The sequence below is a fragment of the Cherax quadricarinatus genome, chromosome 71, assembly GCF_038502225.1.
Source record: "Cherax quadricarinatus isolate ZL_2023a chromosome 71, ASM3850222v1, whole genome shotgun sequence".
Lineage (NCBI taxonomy): Eukaryota > Metazoa > Arthropoda > Malacostraca > Decapoda > Parastacidae > Cherax > Cherax quadricarinatus.
Window position 1 is genome coordinate 7,934,862 of NC_091362.1, and position 17,583 is coordinate 7,952,444.

Genomic DNA, 17,583 nt, shown 5'->3' on the forward strand with positions numbered 1-17,583 from the left:
GATAACGTTTTTTGACTCCACATATACTTCAACGCACCACTCACCTTTTTTCCCTCATCAATTCTATGATTAACCTCATCCTTCATAAATCCATCCGCCGACACGTCAACTCCCAAGTATCTGAAAACATTCACTTCTTCCATACTCCTCCTCCCCAATTTGATATCCAATTTTTCTTTATCTAAATCATTTGATACCCTCATCACCTTACTCTTTTCTATGTTCACTTTCAACTTTCTACCTTTACACACATTTTCAAACTCATCCACTAACCTTTGCATTTTTTCTTTAGAATCTCCCATAAGCACAGTATCATCTGCAAAAAGTAACTGTGTCAATTCCCATTTTGAATTTGATTCCCCATAATTTAATCCCACCCCTCTCCCGAACACCCTAGCATTTACTTCTTTTACAACCCCATCTATAAATATATTAAACAACCATGGTGACATTACACATCCCTGTCTAAGACCTACTTTTACCGGGAAGTATTCTCCCTCTCTTCTACACACCCTAACCTGGGCCTCACTATCCTCATAAAAGCTCTTTACAGCATTTAGTAACTTACCACCTATTCCATAAACTTGCAACATCTGCCACATTGCTCCTCTATCCACTCTATCATATGCCTTTTCTAAATCCATAAATGCAATAAAAACTTCCCTACCTTTATCTAAATACTGTTCACATATATGCTTCAATGTAAACACTTGATCTACACATCCCCTACCCACTCTGAAGCCTCCTTGCTCATCCGCAATTCTACATTCTGTCTTACCTCTAATTCTTTCAATTATAACTCTACCGTATACTTTTCCTGGTATACTCAGTAAACTTATTCCTCTATAATTTTTACAATCTCTTTTGTCCCCTTTCCCTTTATATAAAGGGACTATGCATGCTCTCTGCCAATCCCTAGGTACCTTCCCCTCTTTCATACATTTATTAAACAAAAGTACCAACCACTCCAACACTATATCCCCCCCTGCTTTTAACATTTCTGTCATGATCCCATCAGTTCCAGCTGCTTTACCCCCTTTCATTCTACGTAATGCCTCACGTACCTCCACCACACTTACATTACGCTCTTCTTCACTCCTAAAAGATGGTATACCTCCCTGACCAGTGCATGAAATTACCGCCTCCCTTTCTTCCTCAACATTTAAGTTCCTCAAAATATTCTCGCCATCTACCTAATACCTCCCTCTCCCCATCTACTAACTCCCCTACTCTGTTTTTAATGGACAAATCCATACTTTCCCTAGGCTTTCTTAACTTGTTTAACTCACTCCAAAATTTTTTCTTATTTTCATTAAAATTTCTTGACAGTGCCTCTCCCACTCTTTCATCTGCTCTCCTTTTACACTCTCTCACCACTCTCTTCACCTTTCTTTTACTCTCCATATACTCTGCTCTTCTTATAACACTTCTGCTTTGTAAAAACCTCTCATAAGCTACCTTTTTCTCTTTTATCACACCCTTTACTTCATCATTCCACCAATCACTCCTCTTTATATATATATATTACCTGGAGTTTACCTGGAGAGAGTTCTGGGGGTCAACGCCCCCGCGGCCCGGTCTATGACCAGGCCTCCTGGTGGATCAGAGCCTGATCAACCAGGCTGTCACTGCTGGCTGCACGCAAACCGACGTATGAGCCACAGCCCGGCTGATCAGGAACCGACTTTAGGTGCTTGTCCAGTGCCAGCTTGAAGACTGCCAGGGGTCTGTTGGTAATCCCCCTTATGTGTGCTGGGAGGCAGTTGAACAGTCTCGGGCCCCTGACACTTATTGTATGGTCTCTTAATGTGCTAGTGACACCCCTGCTTTTCATTGGGGGGATGTTGCATCGTCTGCCAAGTCTTTTGCTTTCGTAGTGAGTGATTTTCGTGTGCAAGTTCGGTACTAGTCCCTCTAGGATTTTCCAGGTGTATATAATCATGTATCTCTCCCGCCTGCGTTCCAGGGAATACAGGTTCAGGAACCTCAAGCGCTCCCAGTAATTGAGGTGTTTTATCTCCGTTATGCGCGCCGTGAAAGTTCTCTGTACATTTTCTAGGTCAGCAATTTCACCTGCCTTGAAAGGTGCTGTTAGTGTGCAGCAATATTCCAGCCTAGATAGAACAAGTGACCTGAAGAGTGTCATCATGGGCTTGGCCTCCCTCGTTTTGAAGGTTCTCATTATCCATCCTGTCATTTTTTCTAGCAGATGCGATCGATACAATGTTATGGTCCTTGAAGGTGAGATCCTCCGACATGATCACTCCCAGGTCTTTGACGTTGGTGTTTCGCTCTATTTTGTGGCCAGAATTTGTTTTGTACTCTGATGAAGATTTAATTTCCTCATGTTTACCATATCTGAGTAATTGTTGGGTGCAGGAGCTGGAAGATTTTCCAGACAGTGGTCAATTTTTAACAGCTGTTCCTGGAATTGCTGGGATGTTGCATCCGGAGGCTTGTAGACTACCACAATGACTAGGTTTTGGTTCTCGACCTTTACTGCTAAAACTTCCACTGCATCATTTGAGGCATTAAGCAGTTCTGTGCAAACAAGTGACTCTGCAATGTACAGGCCAACCCCCCCCCCCCCCCTTTTGCCTGTTCACTCTGTCACATCTGTATAGGTTGTAACCTGGGATCCATATTTCGTTGTCTAAGTGATCCTTTATGTGGGTCTCAGTGAAAGCCGCGAACACTGCCTTTGCCTCTGCAAGCAGTCCACGGATGAAAGGAATTTTGTTGTTTGTTGCTGGCTTTAGACCCTGTATATGTGCAAAGAAGAATGTCATCGGACTGGTGGTATTGTTGGTACTGGGGGGGGGGGATTTTTTTCCGGCATTAGTATCTGTATCTGTTGGTTTGGAGTGGAGGCCATCGACTGTGGTTCCACTCCAGGAATGACTGGATTTGGTGTACAAATATATATATATATATATATATATATATATATATATATATATATATATATATATATATATATATGTGTGTGTGTGTGTGTGTGTGTGTGTGTGTGTGTGTGTGTGTGTGTGTGTATGTGTGTGTGTGTGTGTGTGTACTCACCTAGTTGTACCCACCTAGTTGAGGTTGGAGGGGTCGAGTCCTAGCTCCTGGCCCCGCCTCTTCACTGGTCGCTACTAGGTCACTCTTCCTGAACCGTGAGCTTTATCATACATCTGTGTGTGTATGTGTGTGTGTGTGTGTGTGTGTGTGTGTGTGTGTGTGTGTATACTCACCTATTTGTGATTGCAGGGGTCGATTCATAGCTCCTGGCCCCGCCTCTTCACTGATTGCTACTAGGTCCTCTCTCTCCCTGCTCCATGAGCTTTATCATACCTCGCCTTAAAACTATGTATGGTTCCCGCCTCCACTACTTCACTTTCTAGGCTATTCCACGGCTTGACTACTCTATGACCGAAGAAATACTTCCTAACATCCCTTTGATTCATCTGAGTCTTCAACTTCCAATTGTGACCTCTTGTGTCTGTGTCCCATCTCTGGAACATCCCGTCTTTGTCCACCTCGTCTATTCCGCGCAGTATTTTATATGTCGTTATCATGTCTCCCCTGACCCTCCTGGCCTCCAGTGTCGTCAGGCCGATTTCCCTCAACCTTTCTTCGTAGGACAATCCCCGTAGCTCTGGGACTAGTCTTGTTGCAAACCTTTGCACTTTCTCTAATTTCTTCACGTGCTTGACTAGGTGTGGATTCAAAACTGGTGCTGCATACTCCAGTATGGGCCTGACGTAAATGGTATACAGAGTCTTGAACGACTCCTTACTGAGGTATCTGAACGCTATCCGTAGGTTTGCCAGGCGCCCGTATGCTGCAGCAGTTATCTGATTGATGTGCGCCTCAGGAGATATGCTCGATATTATACTCACCCCCAGATCTTTTTTCCTTGAGTGAGGTTTGCAGACTTTGGCCATCTAAACTATATTGTGTGTGTGTGTGTGTGTGTGTGTGTGTGTGTGTGTGTGTGTGTGTGTGTGTGTGTGTGTGTGTGTGTGTGTGTGTGTGTGTGTGTGTGTGTGAAATATTCTAAAACATAACAGAAAAGTTTTATAACAAATGACTGACCACTACACACTGACTGCCTGGACTCCTTCTTGAACTTGGAGAAGTCTCCCAGTACACAAACTCCGCCATGAGCCAGGAGAAGTGAGCCTCCCTGCACCCACACATTACCCTCCGAGTCCTTCATGGAAGATGCTGTAAGAGCATTCAGTGAAGAGTGGAGCACAGCATGAGGGGCGTAGCGTGCTGCGTACCACAGCAGTCTCAGCAGCAGCGTGGTGTTGCTGCCAACCCCCAGCACTGCTAACCCAGCCTGATGAAACAGAAACTTTCAATGTTGTCTTACAACATTACCATTCTGTATATAAAACGAATTAGTGAAGGGTGCAACCACCCATAATAATAATAATAATAATATATACTTGTTACTTAAACAATGAGGTACACCCATAGTGAGCATCTAACTTATTTTAAATAATTAACTTAACTGATAGTATCCAGTTTAGCAGACGACCGGTGCTAATACCCTCTAATATTGTAGAAACATCTAAAGCAGTGTGTGTTGCTGGCCCTCGGCAGGTGCTCAGTAAGTGCTCGACACTCCACAAGCTTATTGCCCGAAATTAGGGATCCTCAATAGAAAGTAGACGTGTTTCGGTCACTTCACGATCAGAGAAACATATCCTCGTATTGCATAACTCCCTGCCCCCCTATACATCAATCCCTGGCCCTTGTACATCAATCCCTGGCCCCTGTACATCAATCCATGCTCCCTGTACATCCAATCTCTGCCCCCTGTACATCAATCCCTGCCCCCTGTACATCAATCTCTGTTCCCTGTACATCAATCTCTGCCCCCTGTACATCAATCCCTGCCTCCTGTACACCAAGCCCTGCCCCCTGTACATCAATCCCTGCCCCCTGTACATCAATCCCTGCACATAAATCTTTCCCCCTGTACATCAACCCCTACTCCCTGTACATCAATCCCTTCTCCTTGTACATCAATCCCTGCACATCAATCCTTCCCATGTACATCAGCCCCTACTCCCTGTACATCAATCCCTGCCCCTATACATCAATCCCTGCTCCCTGTACATCAACCCCTGCTTCCTGTACATCAATCCCTATCCCCTGTACATCAATCCCTGCCTCCTGTACATCAATCCCTGCTCCCTGTACATAAATCCTTGCTCCCTGTACATCAGTCTCTGCTCCCTGTACATCAATCTCTGCTCCCTGTACATAAATCTCTGCCCCCTGTTCATCAATACACAAAAAATAATGTAGACTGAAGCATAAGTTTTTAATACAGTTCACGAGTTCTCATATGGACACTAATATCCCAATTTCGTCAATACAAGTGATGGGTTAGGACATATACAACCAAACTTATTTCAAACCTTTCAATAAGAAGTTAGTTAGTTAGTTTAATATGTTTATTATGCACCCCATACCCATCCTGTGGGCGGTAGTCAAAAGATTACAGAGGTACATAATTGGTCCAGGGACTGGACTCCAAAGTTTTGATAGCTGAGCAAGTTACAGAGGCAATGAACTCACAATTTACAAAGGTAATGAACTCACAATTTACAAAGGTAATGAACTCACAATTTACAAAGAAGAAGCAACAGCTTTAACCCTTAAACTGTCCAAACGTAGATCTACGTTTTTTCAACATTTGAAAAAATGTAAAAAAACGTAGATCTTCTTTTTTTTACATTTGAAAACGTGTAAAAAAAACTTTGATCTACTTTTTTTTGTTATATTCGAAAATATGCAAAAAAACGTAGATCTACTTTTGGAGCACTACGCATGTGAACGTAAATTTGTTTGGACAGTTTAAGTGTTAAAGCCAAGCTGAACATGCATTCTCTTCTTATCTTAGATAGACCTGTATCCTAAGTACACCAGCACATTTAAGTCTGATGCTGTTTAGAATTTGCATTATCCAGATATCAGCGTTGAAAGGTTAAGCCAGTCTGATGCGGCACTCAATAATTAAAGCATAAAAATCAGTTTTATTTTTACAGTTTTTTACATGATAAAAAGCAAATTGGGACCTACACAAGCCAAAAGCGATCAAATCTTTTCTCTAAGACTGACCATTAATTAATGTTTAAGTAAGAAAGCATGCATGTAACTAATTAAGTTTTATGTAGGATTTGATTACATAACATACTGGTCACAGACCGGGCCGCGGGGGCGTTGACCCCCGGAACTCTCTCTAGGTAAACTCCAGGTCTTGAAGGAACACAAGTATTATGTGAACATAAAAGTACATTATACAGATTTAACCTACGACAGCCTATTCAAAACTTGTGATTTATTTCTGATCAAAAGAAACATTCTTCAATTGTTTCACAGAAACCAGTTTGACCAATACAACTTCCACATTAAGACTTACACAACCTAAAATCAAGACGAAGTTTTCTTTGAGGGAAACGCGTCAGCACTATGAGTTGCAACATAACTAGTAGAGATGTTTAGTTATTGCACAGAATACTGCAAAATTTGAACCCCCTAAATGTTTCATCCTTTTAATTAAATGAATCAGCCATTACAAATACAGTTTAATTAGTGAAAGCACTAAACCTGCAGGGGTTACATAGTGCCTGTGGAATGAGAGGCATTGAGAGTCGATCCAAGGAAGGTAAGGATATTCTCAATTCCTTGGATCAAGAGCCACTCACAAACATAAAGCAAAATAATGTGATAATGTAAAATAATTATGTACCATTTAGAGAATAAAAGCGGAGCTCCAAAAGTAACATCAACCTTCTAAGTACGACACACGAATATTGAAATTTTAAACCCAATTATAAGAGGCTTTCTAAAGTTACCACATGGAAACCAGTTTTATGAATGGTTATGTATAATTGAGCAGCAGGCACCTACATTTATCAACTGTTCTAGGAACCTTCATCTAGTAAGAGCTGACAAGGGTTGAAAATCTGAAGACGATTAGATAAGGCATTCTGAAGTTCTAAACGAGACTTGCAGGAAATTAGTAAAAATATGAACATTGTACTTAACACTGCGTTAGCTCAGTCATTAACTCATAACTTATTTAATTCTGCATATCATCCGCACACCGGCAGTCGAAAATACGTTACTCGGTCTATAAATACTGTGATATACTGTAATATATAGATAGAAGTGTATTTATCGCTTGTTTAGCATTATGATAAACATTTTAGCTCATTCTTACTCCTTTTAGTGTAAATCTCCATTAAGACAATGTACTGAAGCCCGACGATCCTTAGCTGAATGTGACATAATGATCGTGCCCGCTACAATATGTAAGATGTGCCAATGGATTTAGTTTCCTCTTAAGTTTTATTTAGGTTTTAAACAGATGGTAAAGGCGACATCTAGATATTAAGAGTCAGTTTAATATCCTTATGATGCACCCCATTACCCATCCTGTACATAATGGTCCAGGGTCTGGGCCGTAAAGTCTTGATAACTAAACAAGTTACAATATACCTGGAGAGGGCTTCAGGGGCCAACGCCCCCGCGGCTCGGTCAGTAACCAGGTCTCATGGTGGATCAGGGCCTGATCAACCAGGCTGCTGTTGTTGGCCGCATGTAAACAGACGTACGAACCACAGCCCGGCTAATCAGGTACTGACTTTAAGTGCTTATCCAAAGCCTTCTTGAAGACAGTCAGGGGTCTATTGGTAATCTCCCTTATGTGTGCTGGGAGGCAGTTGAACAGTGTTGGGCCCCAGACAATTATTGTGTTGTCTCTTATCGTGCTTGTGGCGCCCCTGCTTTTCATTGGGAGAATGTTGTATCGCCTGCCGAGTCTTTTGCTTTCATAGGGAGTGATTTTTCGTGTGCAAATTCGGTATTAATCCCTCTAGGATTTTCCAAGTGTATATAAGCATGAATCTCTCCCGCCTGCTTTCCGGGGATTACAGGTTGAAGAACTTCAACCGTCCCCAGTAACTTAGGTGTTTTATCTCCGTTATGCGCGCCGTGAAGGTTCTCTGTACATTTTCTAGGTCACCAATTTCACCTGCCTTGAAAGGCGCTGTTAGTGTGCAGCAATATTCCAGCCTAGATAGAGAAGGCGACCTGAAGAGTCATCATGGGCTTGGCATCACTAGTTTTGAAGGTTCTCCTTATCCATCCTGGTATATCGTAATAGGCTGACCCATTACACAGTAGTGGTCGCATTTACGCTCTTCACACTACCATCAACTTGGTCACCTGTACCCGGCCTTGGTTCTTACGATGGAAAGCGGCTTCGTTGTGAAAAAGGATGAGACTGCAGTTGTCTCGTGGCCTGTGAATTGTCATACTCACTGAGGTAATAGAATACAGTGGTGAGAATGTATGATAAGAGGTACCTAACATACTCAGCAGCAGCTTGGTTCTTGTCCAACACTTTGCAAAATGTCTACGCCTGTCCACATAGTCAGAATTAGCAATGCTGAGCCTGGACACAGTAATATTGTTGATGTTATTTCTGTGGACTCTCGTGGTAGTTGCTTTCTGGGTTGTATTGTATCTCCAGCAGTGGTTTTTGTAGTTAAACACTGTCGTCGCGCGTCAGGTGTTGTAAATGGTAGTGTGCAGTGGCAGCGGCAGCAGCAACCTCCAAGCTCCGTACTTTTCTCCAACTATCAGAGCCACCAATGCTCCTATGATGACCTAGTTACAAGCAAAACTGCACTACCCAACGTAGCACCCAGAATGACCAAAGATTACCAACAGTGAAACCTACAAATCGAAAATATTAGAGATCAAAGGAAGACTGCCCACAAACCGAAAGCAACACCCCGCTGCCAGCCGAACAACGTAACCCTAAGCTTTGTATAACTACAACTTCTTCTTAACTACAACAATTCCTGTAGTATTATGAGGCGCAATCTAAGAGGAAACAGCACCAAGGCCAGCAAGAAAACACCGAAAAATCAACTATTCAACAAGTGTAGCCAGGAGGACGCCACTCACCACCGCTCAAGGCGACACCACAACAATAACAACAAACATGGCTGCCACCAGCCCATCCTCCCCTCTCTTCCCCGGATTCCCCTCAAGGAAGGTTCCTTGATGTTGGTGAGAGGCTCTTGATTTAGGGAATTGGGTCTGTGCTCCAGTACCCCGAATTAAGCCTGAATGCCTTCCACATCATCCCCCCCCCAGGCGCTGTATAATCCTCCGGGTTTAGCGCTTCCCCCTTGATTATAATAATAATAATAATCTTCCCCGGATTCAACCTACCAAGTAGTCTCTCAGGTATGACCAACGATCCAGATACCCTAAAGACATGCATCTCCAACTTAGTTATTGAAAATATGAATCTTCGAGAGACACTAACAAAACAAGACACCAGGATGACACAACTCGAGAACAAAATCCTCAGTCTTGAACAAAAGTTATCAACACGGTTGCAGGGGTCGAGTAACAGCTCCTGGCCCCGCCTCTTCGCTGATTGCTACTAGGTCCTCTCTCTCCCTGCTCCATGAGCTCTATCATACCTCGCCTTAATTAAAACTATAGACTGTTCCCGTGTGTGTGTGTGTGTGTGTGTTTGTGTGTGTGTGTGTTTGTGTATGTGTGTGTGTGTGTGTATGAGTGTGTGTGTGTATGAGTGTGTTAGTTACCATTTTGTCCTAGGCACATGTCGATTAGACACTAGGCCTGTTGCATATGCGTGTGTGTGTGTGTGTGTGTGTACTCACCTAGTTGTACTCACCTAGTTGAGGTTGCGGGGGTCGAGTCCGAGCTCCTGGCCCCGCCTCTTCACTGATCGCTACTAGGTCACTCTCCCTGAGCCGTGAGCTTTATCATACCTCTGCTTAAAGCTATGTATGGATCCTGCCTCCACTACATCGCTTCCCAAACTATTCCACTTACTGACTACTCTGTGGCTGAAGAAATACTTCCTAACATCCCTGTGATTCATCTGTGTCTTCAGCTTCCAACTGTGTCCCCTTGTTACTGTGTCCAATCTCTGGAACATCCTGTCTTTGTCCACCTTGTCAATTCCTCTCAGTATTTTGTATGTCGTTATCATGTCCCCCCTATCTCTCCTGTCCTCCAGTGTCGTCAGGTTGATTTCCCTTAACCTCTCCTCGTAGGACATACCTCTTAGCTCTGGGACTAGTCTTGTTGCAAACCTTTGCACTTTCTCTAGTTTCTTTACGTGCTTGGCTAGGTGTGGGTTCCAAACTGGTGCCGCATACTCCAATATGGGCCTAACGTATACGGTGTACAGGGTCCTGAACGATTCCTTATTAAGATGTCGGAATGCTGTTCTGAGGTTTGCTAGGCGCCCATATGCTGCAGCAGTTATTTGGTTGATGTGCGCTTCAGGAGATGTGCCTGGTGTTATACTCACCCCAAGATCTTTTTCCTTGAGTGAGGTTTGTAGTCTCTGACCCCCTAGACTGTACTCCGTCTGCGGCCTTCTTTGCCCTTCCCCAATCTTCATGACTTTGCACTTGGTGGGATTGAACTCCAGGAGCCAATTGCTGGACCAGGTCTGCAGCCTGTCCAGATCCCTTTGTAGTTCTGCCTGGTCTTCGATCGAGTGTATTCTTCTCATCAACTTCACGTCATCTGCAAACAGGGACACCTCAGAGTCTATTCCTTCCGTCATGTCGTTCACAAATACCAGAAACAGCACTGGTCCTAGGACTGACCCCTGCGGGACCCCGCTGGTCACAGGTGCCCACTCTGACACCTCGCCACGTACCATGACTCGCTGCTGTCTTCCTGACAAGTATTCCCTGATCCATTGTAGTGCCTTCCCTGTTATCCCTGCTTGGTCCTCCAGTTTTTGCACCAATCTCTTGTGTGGAACTGTGTCAAACGCCTTCTTGCAGTCCAAGAAAATGCAATCCACCCACCCCTCTCTCTCTTGTCTTACTGCTGTCACCATGTCATAGAACTCCAGTAGGTTTGTGACACAGGATTTCCCGTCCCTGAAACCATGCTGGCTGCTGTTGATGAGATCATTCCTTTCTAGGTGTTCCACCACTCTTCTCCTGATAATCTTCTCCATGATTTTGCATACTATACATGTCAGTGACACTGGTCTGTAGTTTAATGCTTCATGTCTGTCTCCTTTTTTAAAGATTGGGACTACATTTGCTGTCTTCCATGCCTCAGGCAATCTCCCTGTTTCGATAGATGTATTGAATATTGTTGTTAGGGGTACACATAGCACCTCTGCTCCCTCTCTCAATACCCATGGGGAGATGTTATCTGGCCCCATTGCCTTTGAGGTATCTAGCTCAATCAGAAGCCTCTTCACTTCTTCCTCGGTTGTGTGCACTGTGTCCAGCACTTGGTGGTGTGCCCCACCTCTCCGTCTTTCTGGAGTCCCTTCTGTCTCCTCTGTGAACACTTCTTTGAATCTCTTGTTGAGTTCTTCACATACTTCACGGTCATTTCCTGTTGTCTCTCCTCCTTCCTTCCTTAGCCTGATTACCTGGTCCTTGACTGTTGTTTTCCTCCTGATGTGGCTGTACAACAGTTTCGGGTCAGATTTGGCTTTCGCTGCTATGTCATTTTCATATTGTCTTTGGGCCTCCCTTCTTATCTGTGCATATTCGTTTCTGGCTCTACGACTGTTCTCCTTATTCTCCTGGGTCCTTTGCCTTCTATATTTCTTCCATTCCCTAGCACACTTGGTTTTTGCCTCCCTGCACCTTTGGGTAAACCATGGGCTCATCCTGGCTTTTTCATTACTCCTGTTACCCTTGGGTACAAACCTCTCCTCAGCCTCCTTGCATTTTGTTGCTACATATTCCATCATCTCATTAACTGGCTTCCCTGCCAGTTCTCTGTCCCACTGAACCCCGTTCAGGTAGTTCCTCATTCCTGTGTAGTCCCCTTTCTTGTAGTTTGGCTTCATTCGTCCTGGCCTTCCTGCTTCTCCCTCCACTTGTAGCTCTACTGTGTATTCGAAGCTTAAAACCACATGGTCACTGGCCCCAAGGGGTCTTTCATATGTGATGTCCTCGAAATCTGCACTACTGAAGGTGAATACTAAGTCCAGCCTTGCTGGTTCATCCTCTCCTCTCTCTCTTGTAGTGTCCCTTACGTGTTGGTACATGAAGTTCTCCAGTACCACCTCCATCATCTTAGCCCTCCATGTATCTTGGCCCCCATGTGGGTCCAAGTTCTCCCAATCGATCTCCTTGTGGTTAAAGTCACCCATGATCAGGAGCTTTGCCCTGCATGCATGAGCTCTTCTGGCCACTCTAGCCAGTGTGTCAACCATCGCTCTATTGCTCTCGTCGTACTCTTGCCTTGGCCTCCTGCTGTTCTGTGGTGGGTTATACATCACTGCTATTACCACCTTGGGACCTCCAGAGTGAAGTGTTCCCACTATGTAATCACTTTCTTCTCCGCTATCTCCTCTCTCCAGCTCATCAAAATTCCAGCGATTTTTGATCAGCAACGCCACTCCTCCACCCCCCCTGTTCCCTCTGTCTTTCCTCAGGATTTGGTATCCCGTTGGAAAGATGGCATCTGTTATCATACCTGTAAGCTTGGTTTCTGTGAGAGCTATGATGTCCGGTGATGCTTCTTTGACTCTTTCGTGCCACTCCTCCCACTTATTTGTTATTCCATCAGCGTTTGTGTACCATACCTTCAGTTTCCTTTCCAACACTGTGGTTTGGGGGGCCTGTGAGGGTGGGAGACCTGGTGGCATACTGTGGGATTCTATAGCTCGGTGTTGGGTGGAGGCTGTGGGTATGGATTGTAGTGTGTGTTGGGATGGTGTGATAGGTTGTATGGTTCTGAGAGTAGTTGTGTGTGTGCTTGCCCTTGCTGTTCTGTCCTGCTCTGACTGACCTCTGCTGGTTCCCTCCTTGTCTCTTTTCCTAGCTCCTTTCGCTTTTTTGTCCTCTCCCTCAGCTGCTGTCGTTCTGATTTTGTTCTGTCTCTGTCTAGGAACACCCTCTTGTACTCTTCCGAGTATTTCAATCGTGGTTTCTCTTGGAGGATCCTGTTCCGCACTGTTTCCGTCCTGAGAATCAGCTTGATTGGTCGGTTTCTCCCCTTCGAGTACCCCCCTATTCTCTGAAAATTTACAATCTCGTCCATCTCTTCACCTATTTCCGTGATGATTTTCTCAATCTCCTTTCTTTCTTCCTGCTTCCTTTCAGTGTGTGTCCTTTCCTCTCTCTCCTGAAGCCCATGGATAAACACTGATTTTGCCCTTTCTTCCTCCCATTGCCTCACCCTCTGTGACTCTGGATCCTGCCTGTATGTGGTCAGTTTCTCCCTTGATTTTTCCAGTGGCTCTTGATAGCCTTGTTGTGCCTCAGCATTCGACCTATCACCCTCTCCATCTGCAACCAGCTGATCTTCCCTTTCACTCCTTGGTCCTCCTTGGCAGATTGATGTGACCTTAGCATAATTCATAATTCCTTCCTTCCTGTTCAGCCTCGCAGCTTCATATGCTGTGTCTTCTCTGGTCACTGCCCCTGTAACTCGCTTCAGCCTATTTATCTCAACTTCTAGGACCCTTATCTTGGCTACTGCAGTTTCGACTTGTGCCTCCCAATTCTTTGTCTCCTTCTCCAACCTCCTTTCCAATTTCACAGAGAGCTCTTTCTCCATTTTTTCAGAAAGCTCTCCTAATTTTCTCTCCCACTCTTGTTCCATCCTTTTCCACTGCTCCTCCATCCACTCCTCCCTACCCGAACCATTCTCATCTGATCCTTGGTTCCTGCCTGTACTCACCTATTTGTACTCACCTATTTGTGGTTGCAGGGGTCGAGTCACAGCTCCTGGCCCCGCCTCTTCGCTGATTGCTACTAGGTCCTCTCTCTCCCTGCCCCATGAGCTCTATCATACCTCGCCTTAAAACTATGTATAGTTCCTGCCTCCACCACATCACTTTCTAGGCTATTCCATGGCCTGACTACTCTATGACTGAAGAAATACTTCCTAACATCCCTTTGATTCATCTGAGTCTTCAACTTCCAATTGTGACCTCTTGTGTCTGTGTCCCATCTCTGGAACATCCCGTCTTTGTCCACCTCGTCTATTCCGCGCAGTATTTTATATGTCGTTATCATGTCTCCCCTGACCCTCCTGGCCTCCAGTGTCGTCAGGCCGATTTCCCTCAACCTTTCTTCATAGGACAATCCCCGTAGCTCTGGGACTAGTCTTGTTGCAAACCTTTGCACTTTCTCTAATTTCTTGACGTGCTTGACTAGGTGTGGATTCCAAACTGGTGCTGCATACTCCAGTATGGGCCTGACATAGATGGTGTACAGAGTCTTAAACGAATCCTTACTGAGGTATCGGAACGCTATCCGTAGGTTTGCCAGGCGCCCGTATGCTGCAGCAGTTATCTGATTGATGTGCGCCTCAGGAGATATGCTCGGTGTTATACTCACCCCCAGATCTTTTTCCTTTAGTGAGGTTTGCAGTCTTTGGCCATCTAAACTATATTGTGTCTGCGGTCTTCTTTGCCCTTCCCCAATCTTCATGACTTTGCATTTGGCAGGGTTAAATTCTAGGAGCCAGTTGCTGGACCAGGCTTGTAGCCTGTCCAGATCTCTTTGTAGTCCTGCCTGATCCTCGTCCGATTCGATTCTTCTCATTAACTTCACATCGTCTGCAAACAAGGACACTTCTGAGTCTATCCCTTCCGTTATGTCGTTCACGTATACCAAGAACAGCACAGGTCCTAGGACTGACCCCTGTGGAACCCCGCTTGTCACAGGCGCCCACTCTGACACCTCGTCGCGTACCATGACTCGTTGTTTCCTCCCTGTCAGATATTCTCTGATCCATTGCAGTGCCTTTCCTGTTATGTGTGCCTGGTCCTCTAGCTTTTGCAGTAACCTCTTGTGAGGAACTGTGTCGAAAGCCTTCTTGCAGTCCAAAAATACGCAGTCGATCCACCCCTCTCTCTCTTGTCTTACTTCTGTCACCTTGTCATAAAACTCTAGTAGGTTTGTGACACAGGATTTTCCTTCCCTGAAACCGTGCTGGTTGTCAATTATACACTTGTTTCTTTCCAGGTGCCCCACCACTCTCCTCCTGATGATCTTCTCCATGACCTTGCATACTATACACGTTAGAGATACAGGTCTGTAGTTTAGTGCCTCATGTCTGTCTCCCTTTTTAAAAATTGGGACTACATTTGCCATTTTCCATACCTCAGGGAGTTGCCCAGTTTCAAATGATGTGTTGAAGATCTTTGTTAATGGCTCACACAATATCTCTGCTCCCTCTTTAAGGACCCATGGAGAGATGTTGTCTGGTCCCACCGCCTTTGAGGTGTCAAGTTCGCATAGCAGCTTCTTCACCTCCTCCTTGGTTATATGTACCTCATCCAGCACTTGCTGGTGTGCCCCCCTGTTCTGATTTCTTGGAGTCCTACTGGTTTCCACTGTAAATACCTCTTTAAATCTTGTGTTGAGCTCCTGACATACCTCTCGGTCGTTTCTTGTGAATTCCCCATCACCCTTCCTCAGTCTGATTACCTGGTCCTTGACTGTTGTTTTCCTCCTGATGTGGCTGTACAACAGCTTCGGGTCAGTCTTTACTTTTGATGCTATGTCATTTTCATATTGTCTCCGAGCCTCCCTTCTTATCTGTGCATATTCGTTTCTGGCTCTTCGGCTGATTTCTTTATTTTCCTGAGTTCTCTGTCTTCTGTATCTTTTCCATTCTCTATTACACCTAGTTTTTGCCTCCCTACACCTTTGGGTGAACCAAGGACTCGTTCTGTTCTTCCCATTATTTCTGTTTCCCTTGGGAACAAACCTCTCCTCTGCCTCCTTGCATTTTGTTGCTACATAGTCCATCATTTCTTGTACTGGTTTTCCTGTCAGTTCCCTCTCCCACTGAATGTCTTGAAGGAAGTTCCTCATGCCTGAGTAGTTCCCCCTTTTGTAGTTTGGTTTTTCCCAGCCTATTCCTGCTACTCTCTCCACTTGGAGCTCAACTATGTAGTCGAAGCACAGAACCACATGATCACTAGCTCCCAGGGGCCTTTCATACATGATACCCTCGATGTCCGAACTACTCATGGTGAATACAAGGTCCAACCTTGCTGGTTCATCCTCTCCTCTCTCTCTGGTAGTGTCTCTAACATGTTGATGCATGAGGTTCTCCAGTACCACATCCATCATCTTGGCTCTCCATGTTTCGGGACCCCCATGGGGCTCCAGGTTTTCCCAGTCAATCTCCTTGTGATTGAAATCACCCATAACTAGTAACTTTGCTCCCCCCATGTGTGCTCTCCTGGCCACCTCGGCTAGTGTGCTGATCATTGCTCTGTTGCTCTCATCGTATTCTTCTCTTGGCCTCCTGCAGTTCTGTGGTGGGTTGTACATTACTGCAATTATCACCTTATGTCCCTCAGACTGGATTGTTCCTACTAAGTAGTCCCTTTCGCCCATGCCATCCATTCCTTCCATTTTCTCAAAACCCCACTGGTTTTTAATGAGCAGTGCAACTCCTCCTCCCCCTCTCCTCCCTCTGTCTTTCCTGAAGATTTGATATCCGGATGGAAAGATTGAATCTGTTATTATTCTGGTGAGTTTTGTTTCTGTGAGTGCTATTATGTCTGGGGATGTCTCTTTGATTCTTTCGTGCCACTCCTCATACTTGTTTGTTATTCCATCTGCATTTGTATACCACACCTTCAACTTCTTTTCTAAGACTGTGGTCTGGGAAGTATATTGGGGTTGGGGAAGTGGGAGACCTGGTAAGGAACTATGGGTTGTTGCTGTGGGGGTGAAGTTTGTAATGTAGTGGGTGGGGGCATTGGATGTGGCATGGGTGTTTTGATTTAGAGTGTTTGGTTGCACTGGGGTTGACCTGGTTGGGAGGCTTCTATAGAAAGTTGTGAGGGAGGCTGTATTAGATCTTCTTCCTGGGTCTGGGATCTCCTGTCTGTCTTCTCCATCCCCTCTCTTTCCTCCTTTCGCCTTTGTACCATCTCTCTCAGTTTCTTCCTTTCTTCTTGTGTTCTGTCGCGGTCGAGATACACCCTCCTGTATGCCGTCATGTCCCTTAATCGTGCTTTCTCCTGCAGTATCCTGGTCCGAGTCGCTTCTGCCTTGAAGGTCACTCTCACTGGCCGGGTTCTTTTTTTTACAAACCCCCCTATTCTCCGAAAATTTTCCAGCTGGGTCATATCGTCTTCTCCTATTGCTTTCATGATGCTTTCAATTGCTTTTTTTTCCCCTTGTTTTCTTGCTTCATATGTTTCCCCTTCGACTTCCTGGAGCCCATACACAAAGACTGACCTCACCCTTTCATTCTCCCACTGCATATCCCTGTGTATCCCCTCATTTAATTTGGTTTCCTCCACTGCAGCTTTCCTTTCATCAGTTTCACTGGCTAATGTACTTGGGTTCAGTGGCCTGTCATTTTCCCTTCTCGGCTTTCCTTGGGCTCTGTTGTTGTCTGTTAGGGCCTCCACATAAAGCTTAGCTCTTTCATTTGCTACAGTCTCCTCTGATAGAGCATCTCCATGCAGTTGTGCCCCTTCTTTCCCTACAGTCCCCTTATTTGTGGCTGAGGTAGCAGTCTCTGATGTCAATCCCAAAATGTTCTTTAGTTCTTTAT

The 17,583-nt window shown here is 45.0% G+C and overlaps 1 protein-coding gene across 4 annotated transcripts in view; it reads right to left on the reverse strand.

The window, feature by feature from the left end:
- The window catches only part of LOC128700403 (minichromosome maintenance domain-containing protein 2-like), a 135,682-nt gene that overhangs the window by 47,593 nt on the left and 70,506 nt on the right, over positions 1-17,583 (reverse strand). For all 4 annotated transcript variants that reach the window (XR_011393984.1, XM_070099992.1, XM_070099991.1 and 1 more), the window contains one exon: positions 4,078-4,327. Coding sequence is in view for 3 of the 4 variants with exons in the window: in XM_070099992.1 (XP_069956093.1) it covers positions 4,078-4,327 (250 nt within the window). In the remaining variant the exon portion in view is untranslated. The remainder of the gene's footprint in view (positions 1-4,077; positions 4,328-17,583) is intronic.